At 55.3% G+C, this 23,350-nt stretch overlaps 1 protein-coding gene across 4 annotated transcripts in view; it reads left to right on the plus strand.

Moving 5' to 3' along the window:
• The first annotated feature begins 1,160 nt into the window (after positions 1-1,160).
• ARHGAP30 (Rho GTPase activating protein 30) overlaps positions 1,161-23,350 on the plus strand; it is a 49,035-nt gene continuing 26,845 nt past the window's right edge. For 2 of the 4 annotated variants that reach the window (XM_037882983.2, XM_037882984.2), the window contains exons 1-4: positions 1,161-1,717; positions 11,653-11,755; positions 15,488-15,632; positions 22,424-22,506. In XM_037882983.2, coding sequence (XP_037738911.1) covers positions 1,609-1,717; positions 11,653-11,755; positions 15,488-15,632; positions 22,424-22,506 — 440 coding nt within the window. In that variant the 5' untranslated portion in view covers positions 1,161-1,608. The remainder of the gene's footprint in view (positions 1,718-11,652; positions 11,756-15,487; positions 15,633-22,423; positions 22,507-23,350) is intronic. The other 2 variants (XM_037882986.2, XM_043535302.1) reach the window with 2 other exon arrangements.

The following is a 23,350-nucleotide window of genomic DNA, read 5'->3' on the forward strand; positions in this document are numbered from 1 at the left end:
CTGGAGGACTGCGCTGCGACACAAGCCGTGGGAGCCCCTCAGCGCTGTAAAGGGAACTGAGGAAACTCTTGAGAACAGGGACCTGGGCCAGCCTCCCTCGGCTTCCGGAAAGGCAGAGCAGCTCCTGCGTTGGGGCTCAGGGACGGCAGTGGTGGGGGCAGGCGGGCGTGTGTCGAAACCTGCTGTTCCCACCCTCACTCCAAGGGAGTTTGTGAAATTGGCATGAGAGCGAAAGCGATGAGAAAGCTGCAGGCCCTTTATAATGCATTTCTACCTGCCTCTCACTAGCACCTGCCTTGCTGGCCTTTAAACTCCCCTCCCACCGGGCAGGAACCCTGCCTGGGCTGAGGGATGCTCTCCTGCCTGTGGAGAGTGCAAAGGGTCCACCCTTGGGGTCTCCACGCTGACAGCACCCAGTGCCGCGGCCTGGTGACCCACGCGAAGACTGGTTCCTAAGGGCGCCCCTATTGGTACATGCAGGGATTGCACCATCCCCAATTCTCCCGATATGGAAGTGAACCGAGCGGTGGGCGGCAGGGGCTCCATCCAAGGAGGTGGCCTGCAGTAGCACCCCTCTCTCCCAAGCTAACGAAGCGTTGGCAGGAGTCTAAGACCACAGATTTGGTATCGAGGGAGAAGAAGATGAGAAGACACCACTCACATCAAAACTTGGGTGTGTGAGTCTGTGGGGGTGTGTGCTAGATTTGGATCCCTCTCCAAGGTGTGTGTATGTGACTGTGTGTGTGTTGGATTTGGATCCCTTGTGTTTGTGGTGTGTGTGTGTGTGTTGGATTTGGATCCCTTTCCAAGGTGTGCATGTGTGACTCTCTGTATGTGGCTGTGTGTGTGTCTGCGTGTGTTGGATCTGGATCCCATTCCATGGTGGGTGGGTGGTGTGAATCTGTGTGCGAGTCCATGTTTGTGTGAGTCCATGTGTGCATGGGAGCCAATGCATGGGTGAGTGACTCTGTGTGTCTGAGGCTGACGGGCTGTAGGTGTGAATCCATGTGTGCCAGCTTTGGATTCCCGTCCATGGGCGTGTGTGCGACCCCGGGGGGGTGGGTCTGTGTGTGTGCGGTATCTGTTTTGCGCCCTGTGGTTTCTTGAAGATGCTTGGGCAGGAAGTTAGCTTGGAGGCAGCAGAACTCACTTCCTGCCGGGTGCCGATCCCCAGCCCTGACAGCGAACAGGAGTGCAACGGTGCAACGAGTTTTACGTCAGGCCTGGGCCTCGGCAGCTTCCTCTCTTGGGTGCTGCTTCCGCTGCTGAGCCGCCCGGCTGGGGGCTCCCCACACCCTGGGGCTGGGCTTTTGGGGCTTTGTTCCCAGGCCACAGACTCTCTCTGGACTGATTTCTTGTTTGGATCCAGCCCAAGCGAAGATTTCGGCAGCCAGAGTTTGATGCTGTAGAGGCGACCATGGGCTGGATTTGAGGAAGAGACACCTCCCCAGGGCTGCTCGGTGAATGGCAGCCATCAAAGGGGCCGTGGGCTGAGGATTTCCTCACTGGCCCGCCCCGCCCCATGTGGGCCAGGTGGTCCCAGCAGCGGGAAGGGCTGGGGCTTGTGTGTTAGAGCCTGGAAGCCCCCGGGCTGGTCCAACCATCCCCATGTCTCTCGCCATGAAAGCCCGGCAGAAGGTGAAACGGAAAGGAGCAGCCAAGGACCGGGTCTTTGGGTGTGACCTGCTGGAGCACCTCCAGCACTCTGGCCAGGAAGGTAAGGGCGGTGCGCTCCTCCGGTGGCAGACCCTCCGCCCCTGCTCTCCATGGGGCTGCGGCAGGGAATGGGCCAGGAGACACCTCTCTGGGTGCTGACCCATTGCTCAGTGGGGACCCTCCCGGGGACCCCAGTGCTGCTGGGCTGGTGTCTCCAGCACAGAGCCATCCCCGCCGCCGGCAGTGGGGCTGGGCTGGTGCAGCAGCGGCTTTCTGTGAACATCCGCTTGCCTCTGCAAGGAGCCTCTCTGGGCGTGTTCCTGAGCCTCCCGCTTTGCTGCCTGAGAGCAGCCTGGGCAGATGGGCCAGGGGTCAGGGCAGGAGCCATCCAGGTGCAGCTTTAAGCCAGTATTGCAGAATCCTGGTTTCACTTATCATTTGAATCAAGGCTGCACCGGGTATGGGGCCGGCCCTGAGCCGTCACAGGGCCCCGTCGTGCCGGGTATGGGGCCGGCCCTGAGCCGTCACAGGGCCCCGTCGTGCCGGGTATGGGGCCGGCCCTGAGCCGTCACAGGGCCCCGTCGTGCCGGGTATGGGGCCGGCCCTGAGCCCTCACAGGGCCCCGTCGTGCCGGGTATGGGGCCGGCCCTGAGCCCTCACAGGGCCCCTTCGTGCCGGGTATGGGGCCGGCCCTGAGCCCTCACAGGGCCCCGTCGTGCCGGGTATGGGGCCGGCCCTGAGCCCTCACAGGGCCCCGTCGTGCCGGGTATGGGGCCGGCCCTGAGCCCTCACAGGGCCCCGTCGTGCCGGGTATGGGGCCGGCCCTGAGCAGTCACGGGGCTCCGTTGTGCCGGGCGTTGGGCTGGCCCTGCCCTGAGCTGTCACAGGGCCCCGTCATGCCGGGTATGGGGCCGGCCCTGAGCCCTCACAGGGCCCCGTCGTGCCGGGTATGGGGCCGGCCCTGAGCCCTCACGGGGCCCCGTCGTGCCGGGTATGGGGCCGGCCCTGAGCCGTCATGGGGCCGCGTCGTGCCGGGTATGGGGCTGGCCCTGAGCCCTCACGGGGCCCCGTCGTGCCGGGTATGGGGCCGGCCCTGAGCCGTCACAGGGCCGCGTCGTGCCGGGTATGGGGCCGGCCCTGAGCCCTCACAGGGCCCCGTCGTGCCGGGTATGGGGCTGGCCCTGAGCCCTCACAGGGCCCCGTCGTGCCGGGTATGGGGCCGGCCCTGAGCAGTCAGTACAAGCCAGCTTGGCATGTAGAATCGCAGCGTTCCCACAATCCCACTCGAAACCTGGATCCCAGAATCAGGCTCCTGCAGTCAGGGAACAGACACATGCCATGGGCCATGTCTCTAAGCAAAGCATCCCAGCCCCGGGGGACCCCTGCCCTCCCTAGGGGCTGTCAGAGCTTGGGGCCCGTTGGCAGGGAGGCTGGCATGCTCTGTGGGGTAACCACGGGGTTCCAGTGCCCAGGGAGCCCCTTGGTCTGGAGTCCAAAGGTAAAACAGACAGAATCTTTGCTGCTGCTTTCAGAGCTGGTGATGTGGCCAGTGCCAGGGCTGGAGGCTGGGCCTGGCATGGGCAACACAGCTCCCCTTCCCCTGTTAGAGCTGGAGGGGTGAGGGGCAGAGTCCTGGGAGAGCTGGCACCCCACAGAGATAAAGCCGTCATTGCAATGCCCCTAGCACCACACAGGGAGAGAGCCCTCACTGCAGTGCCCCTGGCACCCCACGGGGATAGAGCCCTCACTGCAGCGCCCCTGGCACCCCACGGGGATAGAGCCCTCACTGCACTGCCCCTGGTACCCCACAGAGAGCCCACACAGCAGTGCCCCTGGCACCCCATGGGGATAGGGCCCTCCCACAGTGCCCCTGGCACCGCACAGGGATAGAGCCCTCCCTGCAGTGCCCCTGGCACCCACGGGGATAGAGCCCTCACTGCAGTGCCCCTGGTACCCCACAGAGAGCCCACACAGCACTGCCCCTGGCACCCCATGGGGATAGGGCCCTCCCACAGTGCCCCTGGCACCTCACAGGGACAGAGCCCTCCCCACAGTGCCCCTGGCACCTCACAGGGATAGAGCCCTCCCTGCAGTGCCCCTGGCACCCCACGGGGATGTAGCCCTCACTTCAATGTCCTTGCCCCACCCCTTGGTTCTCAGGATCGGTTCTGGCAGAGGTGGCATCAGGGTGGTGATGGGGAGGAGGCCCGCATGTTACACACAGGAAGTTGGCTCTGTGTAGCGGGTGCCAGGCCCGGCCACTGGGCAGAACAGGCAGCTCAATGCACAGCAAGAGGGGGGTGGAGGCATGAATCATGCTGATTGTTTTGCATTTGCTGGGCTCTTGCTGACAAGGGCACTTGCATCACTGCAGATTGAGCAACAGCGGGAGCTGCCAAAGGAAATGCAAGCAAGGCCCTAGTGGAAGTGCTTAGTAAACACGCTGAGGGACCTGGGGCTACCACAGGGGGTGCCCCACAGGGCCCTGTCCCACAGCCTGAGAGCAACACCCACAGGTGTTCATGGGAAGTGGAGCAGACCCAATGCTGAGGTGCAGCTGGTCAAGTGGTAGGTATCCCAACATGCATTGCTTTGGCTGGGCTGTTTTGAGCTGGCTAGAGCATTGCATGCTGGGATGTCTTGTCACCAGCAGCCATGCCTGTGCTAGAACCATGCTAACTTGCAGTTACATCCCAGTGCCCATTGCCTGAGGAATTCAGACCCATTTAAAAGGGGGTGATTAGGGCTATGTCCATTTTACAGATGGGGAAACTGAGGCACAGGGCGTCTAAGGCTGACATTGGCAAAGCCAGGAGCCACAGGCAGCTAGGTAAGGGATCCAATTTAGAATCATAGAATACCAGGGTTGGAAGGGACCTCATGAGGTCATCTAGTCCAACCCCCTGCTCAAAGCAGGACCAATCCACAATTTTTGCCCCCAATCCCTAAGTGGCCCCCTCAAGGATTGAACTCACAACCCTGGGTTTTAGCAGACCAGTGTTCAAACCACTGAGCTATCCCTCCCCCAAGCTGTCGTTGTAAGCTGGGAGCTGTGAAAGCTCTTTTAATGGCCGTCATCTCAGCGGGACTTGCGCCAGGCCCCTCCAGAGCTGGCAGGTGTGTCTGTGCAGCTGGAAAGGCCAGAGGACTGGGGCCCCCTAGCAGAGCTGGGTGGGAACGAGTTTTCCGTCCCACAAATACTCTGGTGATTTTGAAATGTTTTCCCCTCTCGAACTGGGACGGAAAGTCGAAATCTTGGAAATTCTCATGAGTGAAAAAAGTGAATTTGTTCCTGTCGGGTCAGAGGAGACATTTTTCATTTGGATTTCAACCTTCTTTTCAACCTTTTTTTCTGTTGGTCATGTTAGCTTAAATTTCAAACCAAAAAGTCCCTTTGAGACAGAAAACTGGCCTGGTGCATTTTGAAAATGTCAGACCCTGCTGGCCGTTTGAGGGCAGCTTTCCTCAAGGTTTTTTCCCGTTGGGAGACTCGGCGGATCCAACCCTGGCCCATGAGCCAGTTTTGGTTTTGACCAATCTGCATTTTTCGGTGAAAAAAACCATTTGTTGAGAAATTCCCGAGCAGCTCTCCTGAGGCGCTGGGTGCTATTGAAACCCCTGTGCAAAGCCCCTAGGGATCCAACAGGTCTCCTGCCACGCCCTGCGCAGTGGGTTACACCCAGCGCCTCTGGAAGCCAGACTGCTTCACCTATCACTCCCTCTCCTGATTGCCTGCAGCATCTCCCCCTGTAGTGGCCCAGATCCTCAAAGATATTTTGATTTCAATTTAGCTCCACAAAGGCAGCGTGGTCTAATGGACGCAGCACCAGACTCAGACACCTCAGGGGGTCTAGTCCCAGCTCTGCCGCTGACCAGCTATGCAATCTTGGGCAAGTCATGGCCTCTCTGTGCCTCAGTTTCCCCTCTCACACTTTGTCTATTGAAACTGTGAGCTCTTTGGGGCAGGAGGCTGTCTTTCAGTGTGTGGGGGCCCCTGATTGCGGTTGGAGCCTCCAGGTGTTAATTAGTCATAGTGGGCTTCCTAAATCTGGATTTAGGCTCCTCAATTTGCTTATTCTGGCCTCTCGTCATCCCCTGGCAAGTGAGCAGCAAGAGGCAGGGGTTAAGAGCCAGGCGCCTGGTCACACACTGGTCGGGTCACAGATGTGATCATCAGGTTGCAGCAAAGGCTCTGACGTTGCAGTAACTCTGGTCTGCTCCTGAGTTGCTGGGCAGCACTGAGGGGGGTGGATGCAGGATCCCGGATTCCGTGACAGACCCAGCAAAGCGTCCCGGGCTGCCGGAGATCCTGAGTGGGAGCAGGTGTGGGAATCAGTGCGTGTCCGCCCTGCAGTGGCTTCCCAGTTCTTTCCCCATCCCCACAAGGGCAGAGCCCGCAGCTGTTAGTCACTTTCCAGGAAGGCCGCCTGAGCTGAAATCACCTGGTCGGGCAGGAAACACATTTTGCAGGAGGCTGGTGCACCAGGAACTTTGCTCAGCGAGCGTTATCCTCTCCTCCCGCCACACGCATGGTCAGCGGCAGCGCGTGCCTGGGGTGGAGGCAGGGGAGCTTCTGCCTCTTAATGTCAGGCTGGTCTTGTTGCTAAACCGCTTCTCGAATGGGCAGGTCGGCTACATCAGGAGTCACTGACCTGTAGTGATATGATCAGGGGTAGCTTAGGAGGGCACCGTCTGCTGTCACTCCAAGGTGCTCATCTGTGCCCAGACGCCCCTGATACTCCACCTATGTCTGTTTCCTGTCCCTGGACGACCTCGGAAATCCCAGGTGCTGAGAAGGGAACTAGGCTGATCAGAGATATAAAGGGCCTGTCTTACAAGAGGAGACTCAACCGGCTCGGCTGGTTTAGGAGAGGGGATGCGATTGCTGTCTATAAATACTCAGCGGGAAAAACACCAGGGAAGGAGAAAAGCTGTTAAAGCCACAGGACAAAGTTGGCACAAGAACAAATGGGGATAAACTTTCCGGGAATTAATTTAGGCTGGAAATGAGAACCGGCGGAGGGGGGAGGTTCTGGACCAGCCTCCCGGTGGAAAGAGCAGGGGGCAAACAACCTAACTAACTCTGAGATGGAGCCTGAAGGGTTGCTATGAGGTGGCTGCCTCTGATAGCAGGAACTGGGCTCCTTCCAGGCCCAAGTTCCCATGAACTAGCAAGTCCAGACCATTAACGTCGAAGGTCCGGTTGCACAGTGCCAGTCATCCTGTGGATAGTGCTTTCCAGTAGACAAATCAGGTCCTGGACTGTGAATTACAACCCCTCGCTGGGATGCTAATGGCTCCATGCTCCTCAGTGGGAAGCAGCTAAGGAGAGAGACTGTCATGCCCCAAGTGACCTCAAAGACCAGCGTTTACAACAGCAGCGGCCACTGAGATGGGGTATCCGTTTTGGGCCATCCAACGTGAGACCAGAAAGATGTGATTTTCAGAGGCGCTGAGCACCCACAACTCCACATGGGGGTAGTGGGTTTGCAGCCCCTCTGGAAACCAGACCCTCTGTGTCTCACGCTGGGCTCCCCCAAACTGTGTCAGCGGGCACTTTGGACAATTTGGGCCTAACTCTATACAAGTAGCACTTCACCCAAAGAGGAAATGCAGCCACCTCTGGGGTGGAAGGTTGAACAGCTGCACGGCAATGCTTGCACGGCAGTCTGGAATTAGAAGGTGGTGGTGGGGAATATTGTGCCCAACTGAAAGTGGGGGGAAACGTAGGGGACCAGAATGTTCTTTCCCCAAGTTGAAATGTGGGCAGGACATGAGCATAAAAAGTGACCAGCCCAGGGCCATGGAATGTCAAACCTACAGAAGTGGCCAGGACCTCAGTCAGAGGATGGTTCCCCTAGCACCGTGCCAGGGAGCAGTTCAGTAATGAGAACAAGAAAAGGATACGTCTCTAAGTCACAGCCGCCACTTCCGGCAGTACCTTGGGTTTTCCCTTATCTGTGTATTAACCAGGTCAACCCTACGTAGCTGATGAGCCCAGAGAGAGGAGATCGGGGGCGGCGGGGAGGGCTAGAGGTTATAAGAGGCCTCGCTCTGCCCTGATTGTCTCTTGTTGCAGAGACGATGGTAGCGGGCGATCGCTTGGTGTTCCTTCAGTGCCACTTCTGAAGTGAAATGTTGCAGGCAAAAAGTCATGCCCTGGCCGCAATTAGATGGCATCTGTTCATTGTCTAGATCATTGGCATGCGCCTTGTGAAATCAGCTTGCGTTGGTTCTTAGCGCGAAGCCCATCCAGCGATCCGCAGCTCACGCGGCCGCGAATGCCTGAGCTGCTCGGTCATCACAGCGGCTGGTCCGACGTGCCGCAGCGTGGCCATCGCAGCTGTGGGCGATGGAGCGCCCGGGGTGCTGGGCTCTGGCCCCGCCCGCTCTGGAGGGCCTCCGAGCTCACTGACACACTCGGAAGAGTAGGTGGTAGGTGGGCATTTGCAGAGGCAGCGGCTGCAAGGTGGCAGGTGTAAAACTCCGTCTATGTGGTAACAGCCAGCCACAGGGATGGTCACTCAGAGCTCTGTGGTCTAGGCCCCTGCTGCATGCACCAAAGAGGGATCCCCTTTAGCTGGCTGCGGGCATAGAACAACCAGATCTAGCCTCTCGCCCAGGGCCTGGTGAAGGTATGGTCACTGCAGGCCCCGGTTTGGGGCCCCAGCTCCCAAAGGCATGTGATAAGACTAGAGTGCTTGCTTTCGAAAAGGTGACACAAAGGGGACCCTTACGGCCACAAAGAAAAGCTTGAACGTGTGACCTGGTGTAAGTGCTACAGCGATGCGGCCTGCGTCTGCAGAGAGCCTAAGCCCATTGCTCTGAGGGGGGGGTGCTGCCCCACGCAGCTCAACAGGTTAATGCTGATACCTGCTGCTTTGGGGCCCCTAATGTCACAACCACAGCAGGGATCCGCTCTGCAGCCATTTGGCTCTGCTGGGGTCACGTCTCCAGCCTGCCCCACCCCAAAGTCCTCTGCGAGTAAAGGCACCGTGTCCTCCCTTCTCAGAGAAGGACCCCACCTGCTTAAGGCAGGGGCTATTGGTCTGTGGAGGCAGGAGGCCCAAGGGTGCCCGGAGAGGAAAGGGGGCCGGGCTCCCACAAATCCATCTCTTGTGTAGGTAGCTCCTGATACTGCAAACCAAACAGGACAGGGCAGAAGTGCTGAGGCTGTGGTCACAGGTTGCCTTAATTGGGTGCTGGAGGGAAATATTTGGGGTGGGTTCTGGGGCAGAGGTTTAGGGTGAGCACCTGGTGGAGCAGGAGTTTAGGGTGAGCCCCAGGAGGGTGAGCACTGGGGGGGGGGGGAGATATTTAGGATGAGCGCTGGGGGAGAGATGTTTAGGGTGTCTACTGGGGGGTGGGGTTAGCCCCTTCATGGTTCTGCTACAGGGTGGGGGGTCTTTATGTGTCGTCGTCCCCCACAGATCCCTCAGCTTGGGTGGGTGGGGGCAGAGCCCTCCCTCCTCTGGGACAAACCAAAGCCGTCTAAGGCAGGGAGCATCAGAACTAGTGCTGGGCCCCCAGAAGACATCTCTTGTATGGGTGTCCCTGCAACTGCCACCCTAAACTGGGGGATGGATGGGATCGTGGGGACCCCCAAGGGAGGCTGGATCTAGGATCCTGGATTACAGTTCCGTGGCCCTGCTTCCCCCCCCCCCGGCATCTGAAATTGGTAAAAAATCAGCCCCAAATGAATGGAATTAAGATGTTCAGAATCAAGCCGGGAGTCTCCACACGCGGGCTGGGTCTGACACAGCCAGAAGCGGGGATGACACCTGCTCTAGTTCTTTTGCTTCCAGTCTGAGTGTAGACAAGTGCTGAGCTCCAGGATCACCTACCCCAAGCGTTGAAAAGTCAGGAGCCTGGCCACTAAAACAACTTGAGATCGGCTTCAAAATCAGGCAGTGGTTTTAAAAAGAATACATTGTGGGGTCTCTTTCTTTGCCGACTTCAGGGGTCACATTTTCCAGCTTGTCTCTGCAACTGTGAGGCCTAAAGAACCTAGGAATTTTTGCATGAAAGCTGAGATCTTCATGCAATCCCCTGACTCCAGCCGCTGGAGCTTTAAGACACCAAATATCGCGAAACTGGGAATTCGTGCACAGTTGTGTGTGGTTGCTTGTAGATTGATTTAAACCTGACATATTGGGGTACCTTGGGCTGGTAAATGTACAGTCACAACACCGCTGTGAGCAGTTTTAAACTGATACAAGAACATCCACACACGAATTTGCACCAGTTTAACTAGAAAGGGTTTTGAAACTGGTTTAAGCTGAGTCAATGCAACTTCTGAATAAAGGTAACGGGTGTCTCACCCTTTTTGTGTCGCTAGCCCCTTTGCCAGCACACACACGCGCGCGCACGCTGGCTGAGCACAGCGATTTCACGCCGCACGCTGGGAGTGCATTTCATTTCCTGTGTGTGGTGAAGAAATGAAATCGGCCGGTGACTCCACCCAGTCAAATCTCCCCAACCAGAGACCAAGCCAGCTGACGCAGATTTGTTCCTTTTTCACTTAATGCCCATCCACTGTACTGAAAAGTCCCCATAAGCAGGATCTGGGGGGGTTAGGGAGGGGTCTGCACCCTAGGTACAGCCATGCATGTGATGCAGAGCGCAAGACAGAATCCATGCATTTCCATGGTAATTGCAATGAGTACATTTTTACAATTTGTTAGTTATTTTATGGTAGAGGCCCCAACTGAATTGTGGCGCTAGGAGCTGCACATACATATAAGTGACAGCTCCCAAAAGAATCTAAATGGACATTACACAGATGGGAAACTGAGGCACAGCGTCAAGTAAGTGACTGGTCACGCTCACGCACACAGAGTAGCTAATGTCATCCTTTAGCCTTGTAAGGCCTGGACATGCCATTCTAATCCCAGCCAACAGGGGGCGATGGTCTCACACACACACACACACACACAGCCTTCAACCCATGCAGCGCAGGACGCAGAAGGCGGGGAGCAGCGGGTTTCCAGTGAGGCCATGAGACCCCCCAGGAGCAGCCCTGGTGTTGGAGCAGGGAGACGCTGTGCGGGAGTGGAGCCGTGCATGGCTGAGAACTGTGAGGCTGCCCCGGGCAGAGGCAGGCAGGTCCCGCTAGGGTGGCTGAGCTCAGGTGTGACAGGTGCTACAGTCCACGTGGAACCCTGCTCCCAGGCCTGGCCTCCGAGGACTGCAGGGACTGGGGTGCGGGGGTGAACCGTGAACACTTGCTGCTCTCTCCCTGCTAGCCATCTCCAGACCCCACCCCCGGCCCCCTTCCCTCATCCAGCAGGGTGCCCCCCAGGTCTGCTGGTTCCTGTGAGGCAGGGGCGGTTATTTTCCAAATGCTTCCCAGAACCCTTTGCAAGGAGGGCTCAGGACAGTCAGAACAAAGGATTCTGGGGGGCCACCCACCCTTGCCGCACAGGACTGAATTGGAGCAGTGTCTGCCTTTCGGGGAGCCTGGGGGCAGAAACTCCCCAGCCCCGGCTCAGCACTGGCTCCATGGTGACTGCCCCTGGAGCTCTCCCAGCCAGGGCCTTTTTGCTGTGATGCCCTGGGCAGCTGCCTCTTAGAGCTCCTGCAGCCAGGAATTTGTCTACACAGGAAAATTAATCTGGAGTAAGGTCAGGTGTCAATTTAAAGCAGATTAGCTGTTCCTCATTAACTCCACAGCCCCACGGTAGTGGTCTCCTCCTGGTGGTTGCCTGCTGCTACTGCACCCCTCTAGAGAATCCAACCTCCCTTGGGAGATCAGCGTGGGTCTGACAGCTGTGGCTGGGCCCCGAGGCCCGGAGAGGTGGAAACTCCTCCCCAGCTGCCCACTTGAGAGCAAGACGTCATGCGTCTCTGCTGGGGAGGAGGAGTGAAAGGGGGACATCGCAGCAGACTTGTCCCGCTCCAGAAGAGAAGAGCTCGGGGCTCTGGCCATTTCGTGGCTCTAGTCTGCCCCCCCAGATTTGCTGCCAAGCTCCGGCTGACTCTCCTCTCTCCCCCCAGTCCCCCAGGTGCTGAGGAGCTGCACCGAGTTTGTCGAGCAGCACGGCATTGTGGACGGGATATACAGGCTCTCCGGGGTCTCCTCAAACATCCAGAAGCTGAGGTAAGGACAGGGGCTGAAAATGCCTCTGATTGGAGGGGACACTTGCGCATGTGTGTGGGACAAGTGGGGGGGCTGTGTCTGACACACTCGTGGCATCTGTGACACAACACATGGCTCTGAGGGGCCCTTCATTAAAAGCTGTGGGTGAACGTTTCAAAGCTGGGTGCCCAAAGCTCCTACATGCACATCTAGGGACCTGCCTAAAAGGGCCAGTTTGAAACTCCCGAGTGAAGTGGGGGATTCCCCATCTCTTGATGTCTTCAAATCCAGCCAGGCTGCCTTTCTGGGAGATACACCATAGTCAGACACAACGTATTGGGCCCAATAAACAGGTAACTGGGTGAAATGCTCTGGTCTGTGTAATACAGGGGGTCAGACAAGATGCTCTAATGGCCTTAAACTCTATGATCTAGGAATTTTTAAAGGTGCTGAGCTCTTTCTTTCTTTCTTTCTTCCCTGAAATCTCCCATAACACACCTCTAGGCACTGAACAGTATTTCATAAAACAACACACCTCACTTGCAGGTCTTCTCAACCTTGGAAAACTCACATCCAGCAGTAAAATACAGATCAGCCTCAAATTTGCCCCGAAGGACAAAAGACTGGGGGAAGAGCCAAACCTTTACCCTGTGCTCTGAATGTCAAACAGACTCAGACTCCTGCAGAGCTGTGGAGGAAGCAGATTGCAAAGCTAAGACAGCCCCTCTGAGAATGCAAATCTAGGGCCTGTTATTTGAGTCCCAGCTGATCTGAACTGTGGGGACGAAGCACAGTTAGAACTGGGTCCCAGACATTGCAGGGCTTTAGAGATCATTAGAGCTGGCTGGGAACTGGGATTTCTGTTCCACAGGAAATTCTGACATTTCAAAATTGGTCTGAATTGGAATGAAAAGCTGAAATTTTGAAATTTCCCTCAGATGAAAAGTCTAAAAAAAAACCCCAATCTGGAGCCAGCGAAATGTTTTGTGTTGCTACTGTTGAAATGTTGAGGTTTCAGTCAGGTAACATTTTTTCTTTTGGATAATGTCAAAACCCTATAACCGTGGTTTTCAACCTGTGGCCTGTGGATACCTGGGGGTCCGCAGACTGCGTCTAAGATTTCCATAGGGGTCCGCATCTCCATTTGAAATTTTGTAGGGGTCCGCAAATGAAAAAAGTTTGAAAACCTCTGCCCGGTAATATAATATTAGTTATGGAGTATCATATAGATACAAAGTAATATATTGGTATAAAGTAAAAATCAAAGTGAAATGGGAATGTTGAAATGAAACACTTTTTCCCTACTGAAACAAGGAAGCTGACATGGTTTGTTTTGACTTTTTCCCATCAAAAATGTCCTTGAAATTGACACGTTCCCACACAATGTTTAGATTTTGATGAAACTACAATTTCTGACAGACAACTGCTCCGCTGAAAAATTTTCACCCAGCTCCAGGCCCGGCATGTGACCGGTACTGTGACGGTTCTCGGGGTACCCTGGTCTGTGAGTCACCTTCTTATGCCCTGCCTCTAGTGATAGCTGGGGGTAAGCTTCTAACCACCACCAGCCATCAGACACTCAAGCGCTGTCCTTCAGGCTATGCAGTTTAACAAGAAGTGCACCCCAATCCCTTAATCCCCTTCAAGCATCGGCAGCTTGACGGGTCCCCCTGTGATGTCCAGCCCTCGACACTGGCTACTCACAGAAATCCCAGATCCTCTACCCCCAAAGAAGCAGTGCACCCAGTTTTACCAGTTTTACCTTAAATCATCGCTCCTGTATAACACACAGCATTTGTGCCCACTTCTAATAAACCGAAAGACGGTTTATTTAAGAAAGAACAGAGGTTTCACTAGAAAGAAGAGTGAGTGTTGGAAGCAGATGGTTACAATACAAAACATCATAAAACGGGACCTGGATCCCACCCTTATTAATAGTTCCCTTTCCTAGCCAATAAAGTAGGTTTCCCCCTGCAGAATTCAGATGGTTGCAGAACTGGGTGGCTTCCCAGGAGCCGGGGTCCAATCCTTCCTGAAACATTCCCCACCCAACAAAACGTCTCCCCAGTGAATGGCTGCAGAGTGTCTTAACCAGTCTTTTGCCTTCACTCCCAAATGGAGCGACCTCCTGGCAGTATCACGCTCCTTTTCACCTCCACGTGGCTTTAGTGTGTATAGTTTACCTTTGATGGTTTTCCATTGACTTCTCTGGGTTGTTGGGATGGCGGACAATGGAGCAATACATTGTGTCATGGCCTAGCCAGCGAGGGGCAACATCTTCCTCTGACTGGAACGGGCCCGCACCAAGACATATGATTCCCTGGTGACTCCACTTCCCTCCAAGGCGCAGTTTTCAATATAGTTCCATTATTCCTTAATGATCAGTCGTACGCACATCTCGAAATGATTAGGAGTATCGTTACATTACAAGCTTTCAGTAGAGACCTCACATGCTACCCTTGGTGGATAAATACCATGAGAGTGGTGTCTGAGGTGTAGTGAGTTTGTCAGGTCGGAGACAGGAGTTTCTTGCAAAGAACAGGGAACGCTTTGCTCATTGGCACCACCGGGCCTTTGTGTCATATGTAGATAGCCCCAAGCTGGCTTTGACATAGCTACCTCGGGGCAATTACCCAGAGTTTCAGGTGGGCTTGTGCAGCCCGTGCTGCCGCGGTTTCACTGCTCTGGGGCCCGAGCTAGCTACATTAAAGCTAGCTCGGGGATGTCGACATGTCTAGACAGACCCCTCGTCATCACCTGGAATTGCCCCCGGAGCAGACAGGGAGCCTGGGCAGTCCTGGGGCAGTTGGTGCAACATGACCCTGGGGACTCACACCACGGGGGGCAGCTGCATTCTGCACTCGCTCACGTGGCTTCCGGTGTCCCGGGAGACGGTCACGCCGTGGCTTGGTGACTAGCGCTACAGGGCAAAGAGGGCCTCTGGATGGGAGCTGGCGGTGTCGTTTCCAGCTCGGGTTGAGCGAGCGCACTAAAACGAGCTGCGGGACGAGTACCTAGGGCTTCAGGTGAGCTGGTGGGTAGGGCAGGGAGTCCATCCCACCACGGCTCCACCGCAAGTTTTAGTGCACTCGCTCCAACAGCATGAGAGCAGGTATGTCTCCCCAAGCTGGATACGACCCCCGCCCGCCGCCAGCTCCAGTGTGATGCGCCCAAAGAGAAACAGGGACCAAGGTCTTAGGGCTCAGGGGGAACTTGGCTGGCCCCAGCCAGTGGCGTGCGGGGACTGGGTCTGGGTGTCCTTGCCTGTGTGTGGATTGTGCATGTGGCCCATGGAGCCCTGATGTGAACACAGGCTCCTAGGTTTGCCAACCCTCCAGGGCTGTCCTGGAGCAGGAGCACTGGGACAGGGACAGGGGGCCATGACCCTCCTGCTTTTTACCGGTCATAAGGGTGAGCGAGGGTCGCGGGGGAGGGGATGGAGAAGAACGAGCAGGGGTCTTGGGGGGGGGGGAAGAGGCGGTGTGGGAGCGGGGCCTTGGGGGAAGTAGCAGGGCCACGGTTCGGGCACCAGTCCTCCCCCACCCCCCACCCCCTACCCCCCCCCCCCACTTTTCTGCCACTCCTGTCCTGGAGTCTCCAGGAATCAAAGACAGATCTTTCATTAAAGATGATGTCATGTGATGAAACCTCCAGAAATACGTCCAACCTCAGCTGGCAACCCTAGCTGCTCCCCAGTCTCATCTCCCCCAGGCCCGCCAGTGCAATCACTCTCCTCCCTCTCTTGGTTCGCAGGCAGGAGTTTGACAGTGACCGCTGCCCCGATCTCAACAAAGATGTGTATCTGCAGGACATCCACTGTGTCAGCTCCCTCTGCAAAGCCTACTTCCGGGAGCTCCCCAACCCCCTGCTCACCTACCAGCTCTACGACAAGTTTGCTGTGAGTCTGGCCCTGCAATCTGCCTTCCGGGGATGTCTCCGCCACAGTGCTAACTCAAGTGATCAGCACCCGGGGCTGAGCCCTGGGCTCGGCCTAGTGCCGGAGCGAGCAGCCGCACTGCAGAGCCCGACCCGAGTGCCTGTGTCTGCCCTGTTCTGTACTCCCCTTTGTGTGTCACCCTCGCTGGGGGGCTGCCTGGGGGGAACCCCACGGGTCTTAGCGTGGCAGTGAGTACTAAGTGCAGTGGTTTGCTCCCGGTGCATTGTGGGAGAACTTGTCTGTCCTTCTGGGCACACAGGGGGAATTGTGGGAAGACACAGGAGTAGGGTGACCAGGTGTCCCCATTTTATAGGGACAGTCCCAATTTTGGAGTCTTTTTCTTTTATAGGCTTCTATTACCTCCCACCCCGTCCCAATTTTTCACATTTGTTGTCTGGTCATCCTACGCAGGAGGGCTATCAGCACTCAAGAGGTTTAGCCTGCGTCCACACTCCAAAGTGGGCAGGTTACTAACCCCAGTGAAAACCTCACTCAGCCTTTAGTCTGTACCCCAGCTGTGCCAGCTAGCCTAAGTTTAATGTACCACCAAACTGGGGTGAGATGATTTGTGTGTGGATGGGAGCAACAGCCTCTATAGTGCAGTGAAGACAGAACCCAGCAGTCTTGGCTACCAGCTGTGGCAATTTCACGTCCGCCTTGGTCCTCACAGCGGTGAAGCACTGGGAATTAAATCATTGGCAGCTGGCATCCTGCCCGTCCCCGCAGCACTCTGACAGGCAAATTCCTAGCAGGGCGTAGGTGAAGCTGCGTGTGCTCTGACTTGCGTGTGCAAATCAGGGTGTTTCCGTGTTTCCCCTGGGGCCCACGTGTGGGCAGGGTGCATGCTCCATTCAGTACCTGTGCTTTAGCAGATGTGAGCCTTAGCACAGAAAGGGCAGCCCTTGCCGCTGTGGGACAGATGAGATTGTGGGTAAGTTTTCTTCCCAGTGAAATGCCCCACAATAGCTGGGGCGTCCTCTTCTTGGACAGAATCAGATTGAGTTAGGTCCTGCTGAAAGGGCCCAGCAATTGCTATGAGGGGAGCCTCAGATCCAGAGCCCCCGCTCCGAGCAGTCCACCCTGAGGAGCATCCCGTTATGGCTTGTGCCTCCATTTCCGAGGTGTCCATAACTCTGAGGTTCTACTGTGGATAAGTTCATGGAGAATAAGTCCATCAGTGGCTATTAGCCGGGATGGGCAGAGATACAAACCCATGCTCTGAAATGTCCCTAGCCCCTGTTTGCCAGAAGCTGGGAATAGATGAGGGGATAGATCGCTTGGATCGCACAGAGGATGTTCTGCTCATTCCCTCTGAAGCACCTGGCACTGGCCACTGTTGGAAGACAGGATACTGGACTAGATGGACCATTGGTCTGACCCAGTGTGGACGTTCTTATGTTCTTATGCAGGGGTTAGGCTTAGAACTGGGAGAAATTTTATGCAGATTCTGCGCCACTGAAAGTTTTCTCGAATTCGTGTTGGTTTTGCTGAAATGTTCATGTTGGGGGGAAAGAAAATCCCCAAAAGTTGAGGCACAGCTGTGGCTGTGCTAATCAGATGGCACGGGCTCCGTGTTGAAATGAGACAAATGCAGACTGGAAATAAGGTGTAAATTTTTAACAGTGCGAGGAATTAACCATTGGATCAATTTCCTAAGGGTTGTGGATTCTCCATCACTGGCAATTTTAAAACCAGGATTAGAGGTTTTTCTAGAAGATCGGCTATAATTAGGGCCCTACCAAATTCATGGCCATGAAAAACGCATCCTGGGCCATGAAATCTGGTCTTGTGTGTGATTTTACCCTATATGATACAGATTTCATGGGGGAGACCAGCGTTTCTTAAATTGGGGGTCCAAAAGCGTTTAGCAGGGGGGGTCACAAGCTTATTTTAGGGGGATCGCAGTATTGCCACCCTTACTTCTGCACTGCCTTCAGAGCTGGGCAGCTGGAGAGCAGCAGCTGCTGACAGTGGCCTGCCAGCAGCAACGCAGAAGTAAGGGTAGCAGTAGCACCAGAATCCCCCTCCCCCTACAATAACCTTGCGACCCCAACTCCTTTTTGGGTCAGGATCCCTACAATTACAACGCCGTGAGATTTCAGATTTAAATAGCTGAAATCATGAAATTTTCGATTTTTAAAATCCAATGACCGTGAAATTGACCATGACTTTGGTAGGGCCCTAGCTATAATTCAAACAGGAATTAGTTCAGGGGAATCCCATGGCCCGTAGGAGGTCAGAGTAGATGATTATAGTGGTTCCTTCTGACTTTGGAACCTATGAATCTAGAATTTCTGACTCTATTCAAATGTGACCTGCCATGTGGAACAGTTGGACGCTCATTGGGCGAGTGATCTGGAAACTGAAACTGCCTAGACCCCAAAGTGAAACTCAGTGAGCTGAGCTAGAGAAACGCAAAACGCCACGGCCCGGCATGAACAGTGACAGTCCATGTGATCTTTAACATTCTTTCCATTCTAATAACCACAGGCAGTTAGACCCTGCAGTAATGGAAATTATTTTGCTATGTTTAATGTTGTTTCCCTGATATTAATCTTCATTCTCATCATCTTTGGTTCTTATTTGCTTTTCATTTGTAAATCCCAAAACGCTTTACAAAGGAGGGTCAGGATCAGTATCCCCATTTTACACATGGGGAAACCGAGGCACGGAACAGTGCCCAGGGTTATCCAGCAGGCCAGAGGCAGGGAGGGAGGGATAGCTCAGTGGTTTGAGCATTGGCCTGCTAAACCTAGGGTTGTAAGTTCAATCCTTGAGGGGGCCATTTAGGAGTCTGGGGCAAAAATTGGGGATTGGCCCAGGGTTGGACTAGATGATCTCCTGAGGTCTGTTCCAACCCTGATAGTCTATGATTCTATGAGTGTTCTCCAGATTTCACACACATCTAACAAAGAGGCAAGCCCTGCTCCCGAAAGCTTACAGTCTAAGGGAAATGCAGCAAGTAGACAGAGAGCGCAGCTAGCACAAAGCAAGGGCTGGCCTAGTGGCTAGGAAATCAATATGAGTCTCGGCAAACCTGGGGTCTAGTCCTGGCCCTGCTAAGGGCTAAACTGTGGTAAGTCAGTTTCCCCTTCTGTTAAAATGGGAGCTAATAATCCTGAGTGCCTCTGTAAAGCACTTTGTGAGTTACTGATGCTGTGTATCATGTAGGCCTTAGGCATAACGCAGGAAAGAACGTTTGTTTTTTAACCGGCAATGAGCTCTCTCAGGCCATTGTAAAATCCTAAAACATGGAGAAAATAATCAGAGAATATTCCCTTTGCAAAACCAGTTATAATAAGGAGGGATTCATAGATTCCAAAGCCAGAAGGGACCATTGTGATCATCTGGTCTGACTCCCTGTGTAACACAGGCCAGAGAGCTCCCCCCAAATAATTCCTAGAGCAGAGCTTTTAGAAAAACATCCAGTCTTGGTTTAAACAAGGTCAGTGATGAAGAATCTCCCACCCTTGGTAAATTGTTCCAGTGGGTAATTACTCTCACGGTTAAAATCGTGTGCTTTGTTTCTAGTCTGAATTGGTCTAGCTTCAACTTCCAGCCATTGGATCGTGTTTGATCTTTTTCTGCTAGGCTGAAGAGCACGTTATCAAATATTTGTTCCCCAAGTAGGTACTCACAGACTGTGATCAAGTTGCCCCTTAATTTTCTCTTTGTTAAGCTAAATAGATTGAGCTCCTTGTGTCTCTCACGATAAGGCAGGTTTTCTTATCCTATAATCATTCTCGTGGCTCTTCTCCGAACCCTCTCCAATATATCGACCTCCTGCTTGAAGGAAGGTTTCTATGTCATGACTCCAGGGCTCTGAGGACACCTTTATGGTATGTCTCACTGTGTTGGTGGCATTAATGTTGGGAAGCTCATCTGCTCGATGTAATTCTGCTTCTGCCCTTGGTATGCTTGAGCCATTAGAACTACCACCCTTCACAGCCTTTGTTATCCTAGCCCCTAGGGCAGGGGTGGGCAAACTTTTTGGCCCGAGGGCCACATCTGGGAATAGAAATTGTATGGCGGGCCATGAATGCTCACAAAATTGGGGTTGGGGTTGGGGTGGGGGAGGGGACAAAGGCTCTGGTTGGGTATGCAGGCTCCGGGGTGGGGCCAGATATGAGGAGTTCAGAGTGCAGAAGGGGGCTCCGGGCTGGCATGAGGGAGTGGGGTGGTGAGGACGCCGGCTGGGGGTGTGGGCTCTGGGGTGGGGGTGGGGATTGGGGCATCCCAGGGGTGCAGGTCCGGGAGCTGCTTACCTCAAGAGGCTCCCGGAAGCAGCGTCATGTCTCTTCTCTGGCTCCTACGTGGAGACACAGCCAGGGGGCTCTGCGCACTGCCCCTTCCTCAGGCACCAGCCCTGCAGCTCCCATTGGCCGCGGTTCCTGTCCAATGGGAGCTATAGGGGCAGCGCTTGGGGCAGGGGCAGCGTGCACAGCGGAGGCCCCTGGCTGCCCCTACACGTAGGAGCCGGAGGGGGGCCATGCCGCTGCTTCTGGGAGCTGCGTGGAGCGGCCCCCAACCTTGCTCCCCAGGCGGAGCAGGACAACCCCCAGACCCTGCTCCCCAGCGGGAGCTCGAGGGCTGGATTAAAATGCTGGTGGGCGGGATTTAGCCCGCGGGCCGTAGTTTGCCCACCCCTGCCCTAGGGGCGCTGCTCTCTGCCGTGGAGTGCAGAGGAAATGGACGCTGTGGTGCAGGGAGTCTGCACATTGGCCTGTTCAAACCACTGCAGAGGGCCATGTGTCGCTGGTGCCCTGGGTGTGATCATGTCGCCCTCTAATGGCCAGTGCTAGGGACTGTAACCATCTGTTACTGACTCTCTCGGTTTTGGGGCTAACGTTTGTGAGTTCAATCCCTGCTGGTATCTCTGTGCAGGCTGCTCCCAAGGGTGCCATAGAAATGATCGCTAGTCAATAAATGTTGCGGATTGGTCCTGCTTTGAGCAGGGGGTTGAACTAGATGACCTCCTGAGGTCCCTCCCAACCCTGATAGTCTATGATTCTATGGATGATTAATAACAAGGATTTCAGTAGGACGAGACTGACTGGGGCCTCTGGATGCCCCATAATACAAATGAAAATAACGGTGTTCGTGTCCTCTCTAGAGAAGCGGGGCTGGGCCTGCCGGGGCTGGGAGTGGATGGAGCGTCTCCTGGGACCTGGGGCAGGGCATTTGCTGTCACATCGTTGCACAAACAGCAGGGTGCCATTTTCCATGTGAGGCGGAGAGGCCTGGCCAGCTCCGGAGAGCCCTGGCTGCTGGAAGGGGGTTGGAGGTGGTGGAGGCTGCAGTCAAAGCCACAGAACTTGCTGCTCCATTGCCAAACCTGGACCCCCAATTTCCTCCGTTTTCAGCTGCCCCTGACCCTCAGGAATCACCTGGATCCCGTCTGGGAGGAACAGACATCGCCAGAGGCAGCAGTTGGAGGCTGGGTTGTTTAGCCTTGTTCTCAACCCAAGCCGAAATTGGCTCCCCTGTGACTAAGGGTGTGTCTACACTAGAGCTGCTGGTGTCATTTCCAGCCGGGCAGACGTACGCGAGCTAGCTCTGAACAAGCTAGCGTACTAAAAATAGCAGCGTGGCTGCGACAGCATGGACGGCAGGAGGGGCTAGCTGTCCAGGTACCTGGCTGGAGTCCCGGGCTGGAGTATATTCTGGCAGCTTTACAGCCCCAGCTCCAGTGTAGACTTATCCATAGGAGTGACTTGCTGAGCTCAGCTGGGTTCCCCTAGGGCTGGGGCGGGCTGGTGTGAGCCATGGAGGGGAACAGGGGGCCCTGGGTCATGTCTCTGGATCAGAGAGCAGTGGATAGAGATGGATCAGCGGAAAACAGGAAAGATCCCAGAGCTCCAGGGCAGCGGGTGTGAGGCTCTGTATGGCCTTGCTCTAAAGTCATGGCGACCTTAGGTTCTGTCCTTGGTCCAGGGCTGGGCTGGGCTTGGTGGGACCCTGCAGCCGCCCCAACCCCACCCTGGGATGTGCTGTGAGGACGCTGGCGAGAGATGGCTGAGAAGGGGGAGTGGAGAGAAAAGTCTGGATTCCTCTCTCTATATCATATTGCCTCTATCTAAATCCGTGGTACGCCCACATTTGAATACTGCGTGCAGATGTGGTCGCCCCATCTCAAAAAAGATATATTGGAATTGGAAACGGTTCAGAAAAGGGCAACAAAAATGATTAGGGGTATGGAACGGTTTCTGTATGAGGAGAGACTAATAAGACCGGGACTGTTTAGTTTGGAAAAGAGACGACTAAGGGGGGATATGATAGAGATCTATAAAATCATGACTGGGGTGGAGAAAGTAAATAAGGAAGTGTTATTTACTCCTTCTCATAACACAAGAACTAGGGGTCACCAAATGAAATTAATAGGCAGCGGGTTTAAAACAAGCAAAAGGAAGTATTTCTTCACACAATGCACAGTCAACCTGTGGAACTCCTTGCCAGGGGATGTTGTGAAGGCCAAGACTATAATAGGGTTCAATAAAGAACTAGATAAGTGCCTGGAGGATAGGTCCATTAATGGCTATTAGCCAGGATGGGCAGGGATGGTGTCCCTAGCCTCTGTTTGTCAGAAGCTGGAAGTGTGTGACAGGGAATGGATCACTTGATGATTACCTGTTCTGTTCATACCCTCTGGGGCACCTGGCATTGGCCACTGTCGGAAGACACAATATGGGGCTAGCTGGTCCAGACCCAGTCTGGCCGTTCTTATGTTCTTATGACTCTTGCTTTTCTCTCAGGATGCTGTGGCCATACAGATGGAGGAGGGACGGCTGGTGAAAATCAAAGAGGTGCTGAAGGAGCTTCCATCCCCACACTACAGGTACTGGGGGTGGAGGGGGTGACCCTCACCCCACCGCCCACCCCAGGACCCCTCAGAGTGAGCGTGATGTGTGAGCAAAAGCCTCGGGGGTAGGCAGGGCAGGGCTACTTGGGCTCAGCCATACAAAAAACCGTTGAGTTTTGGAGATGGAAGGGCACAGGGCATGGGGGACCCAGCTCCCCTTCTGCTCCCAGGGTGGCCCCTCCAGGTCAGGGCTGGGGCATTCTGGGATGGAACACGCTTGCCTGGCCTGCCCTTATCCTGCGCTCTCCAGGCTGCCGGTCAGGTGCCTTTCACCAGCTGTGGTGTGGGCTCTCCGCTGGCTGTTGGTCCCAGACTAATTTACCCCAACCCCGATATCGGTCACAACAATCAACAGCAGTCACCTGGGTCAGCCACACACTGCCCCAGCCTCAGCCCCTTGCTCTCTGGCCCTCCCTCTGCCCGAGAGCTCTGGCTGATCCCCCCGTGTGCTGCAGATCATACGGGGGGGGGGCACGTCGCCCAGTGGGGAGCTGAGGCTCTCGGCCTGCAGTGCCCCGGCAGCAAAGCCTGCCCTCCCCTGCAGCCCGTGTAGCCCCTTGGCCATCCAGTCAGAGGAGCCTGCAGCGGGGTTGCCCAGGAGCTCTCTGGCCAAGCAGGGAGTGGAGAGGCCGGCTTCTCCTCTCTGTGGCCAGCCCCTGCAGCACGGCTGCTGATCGGCAGGCTGGGGGGCTCCCCACACTTTGGCAGCATTGTCCGTTGCGCTCAGCGTCCGCCTCCATCGGGGTGAGCGGGAGTTTGATCCTTGGAGTGGAGCTAGGACAATGTCGAGCACAGCCTCTCTCCAGCCAGGCCTCGCCCC

The sequence above is a fragment of the Chelonia mydas genome, chromosome 24, assembly GCF_015237465.2.
Source record: "Chelonia mydas isolate rCheMyd1 chromosome 24, rCheMyd1.pri.v2, whole genome shotgun sequence".
In the NCBI taxonomy this organism is placed as follows: domain Eukaryota; kingdom Metazoa; phylum Chordata; order Testudines; family Cheloniidae; genus Chelonia; species Chelonia mydas.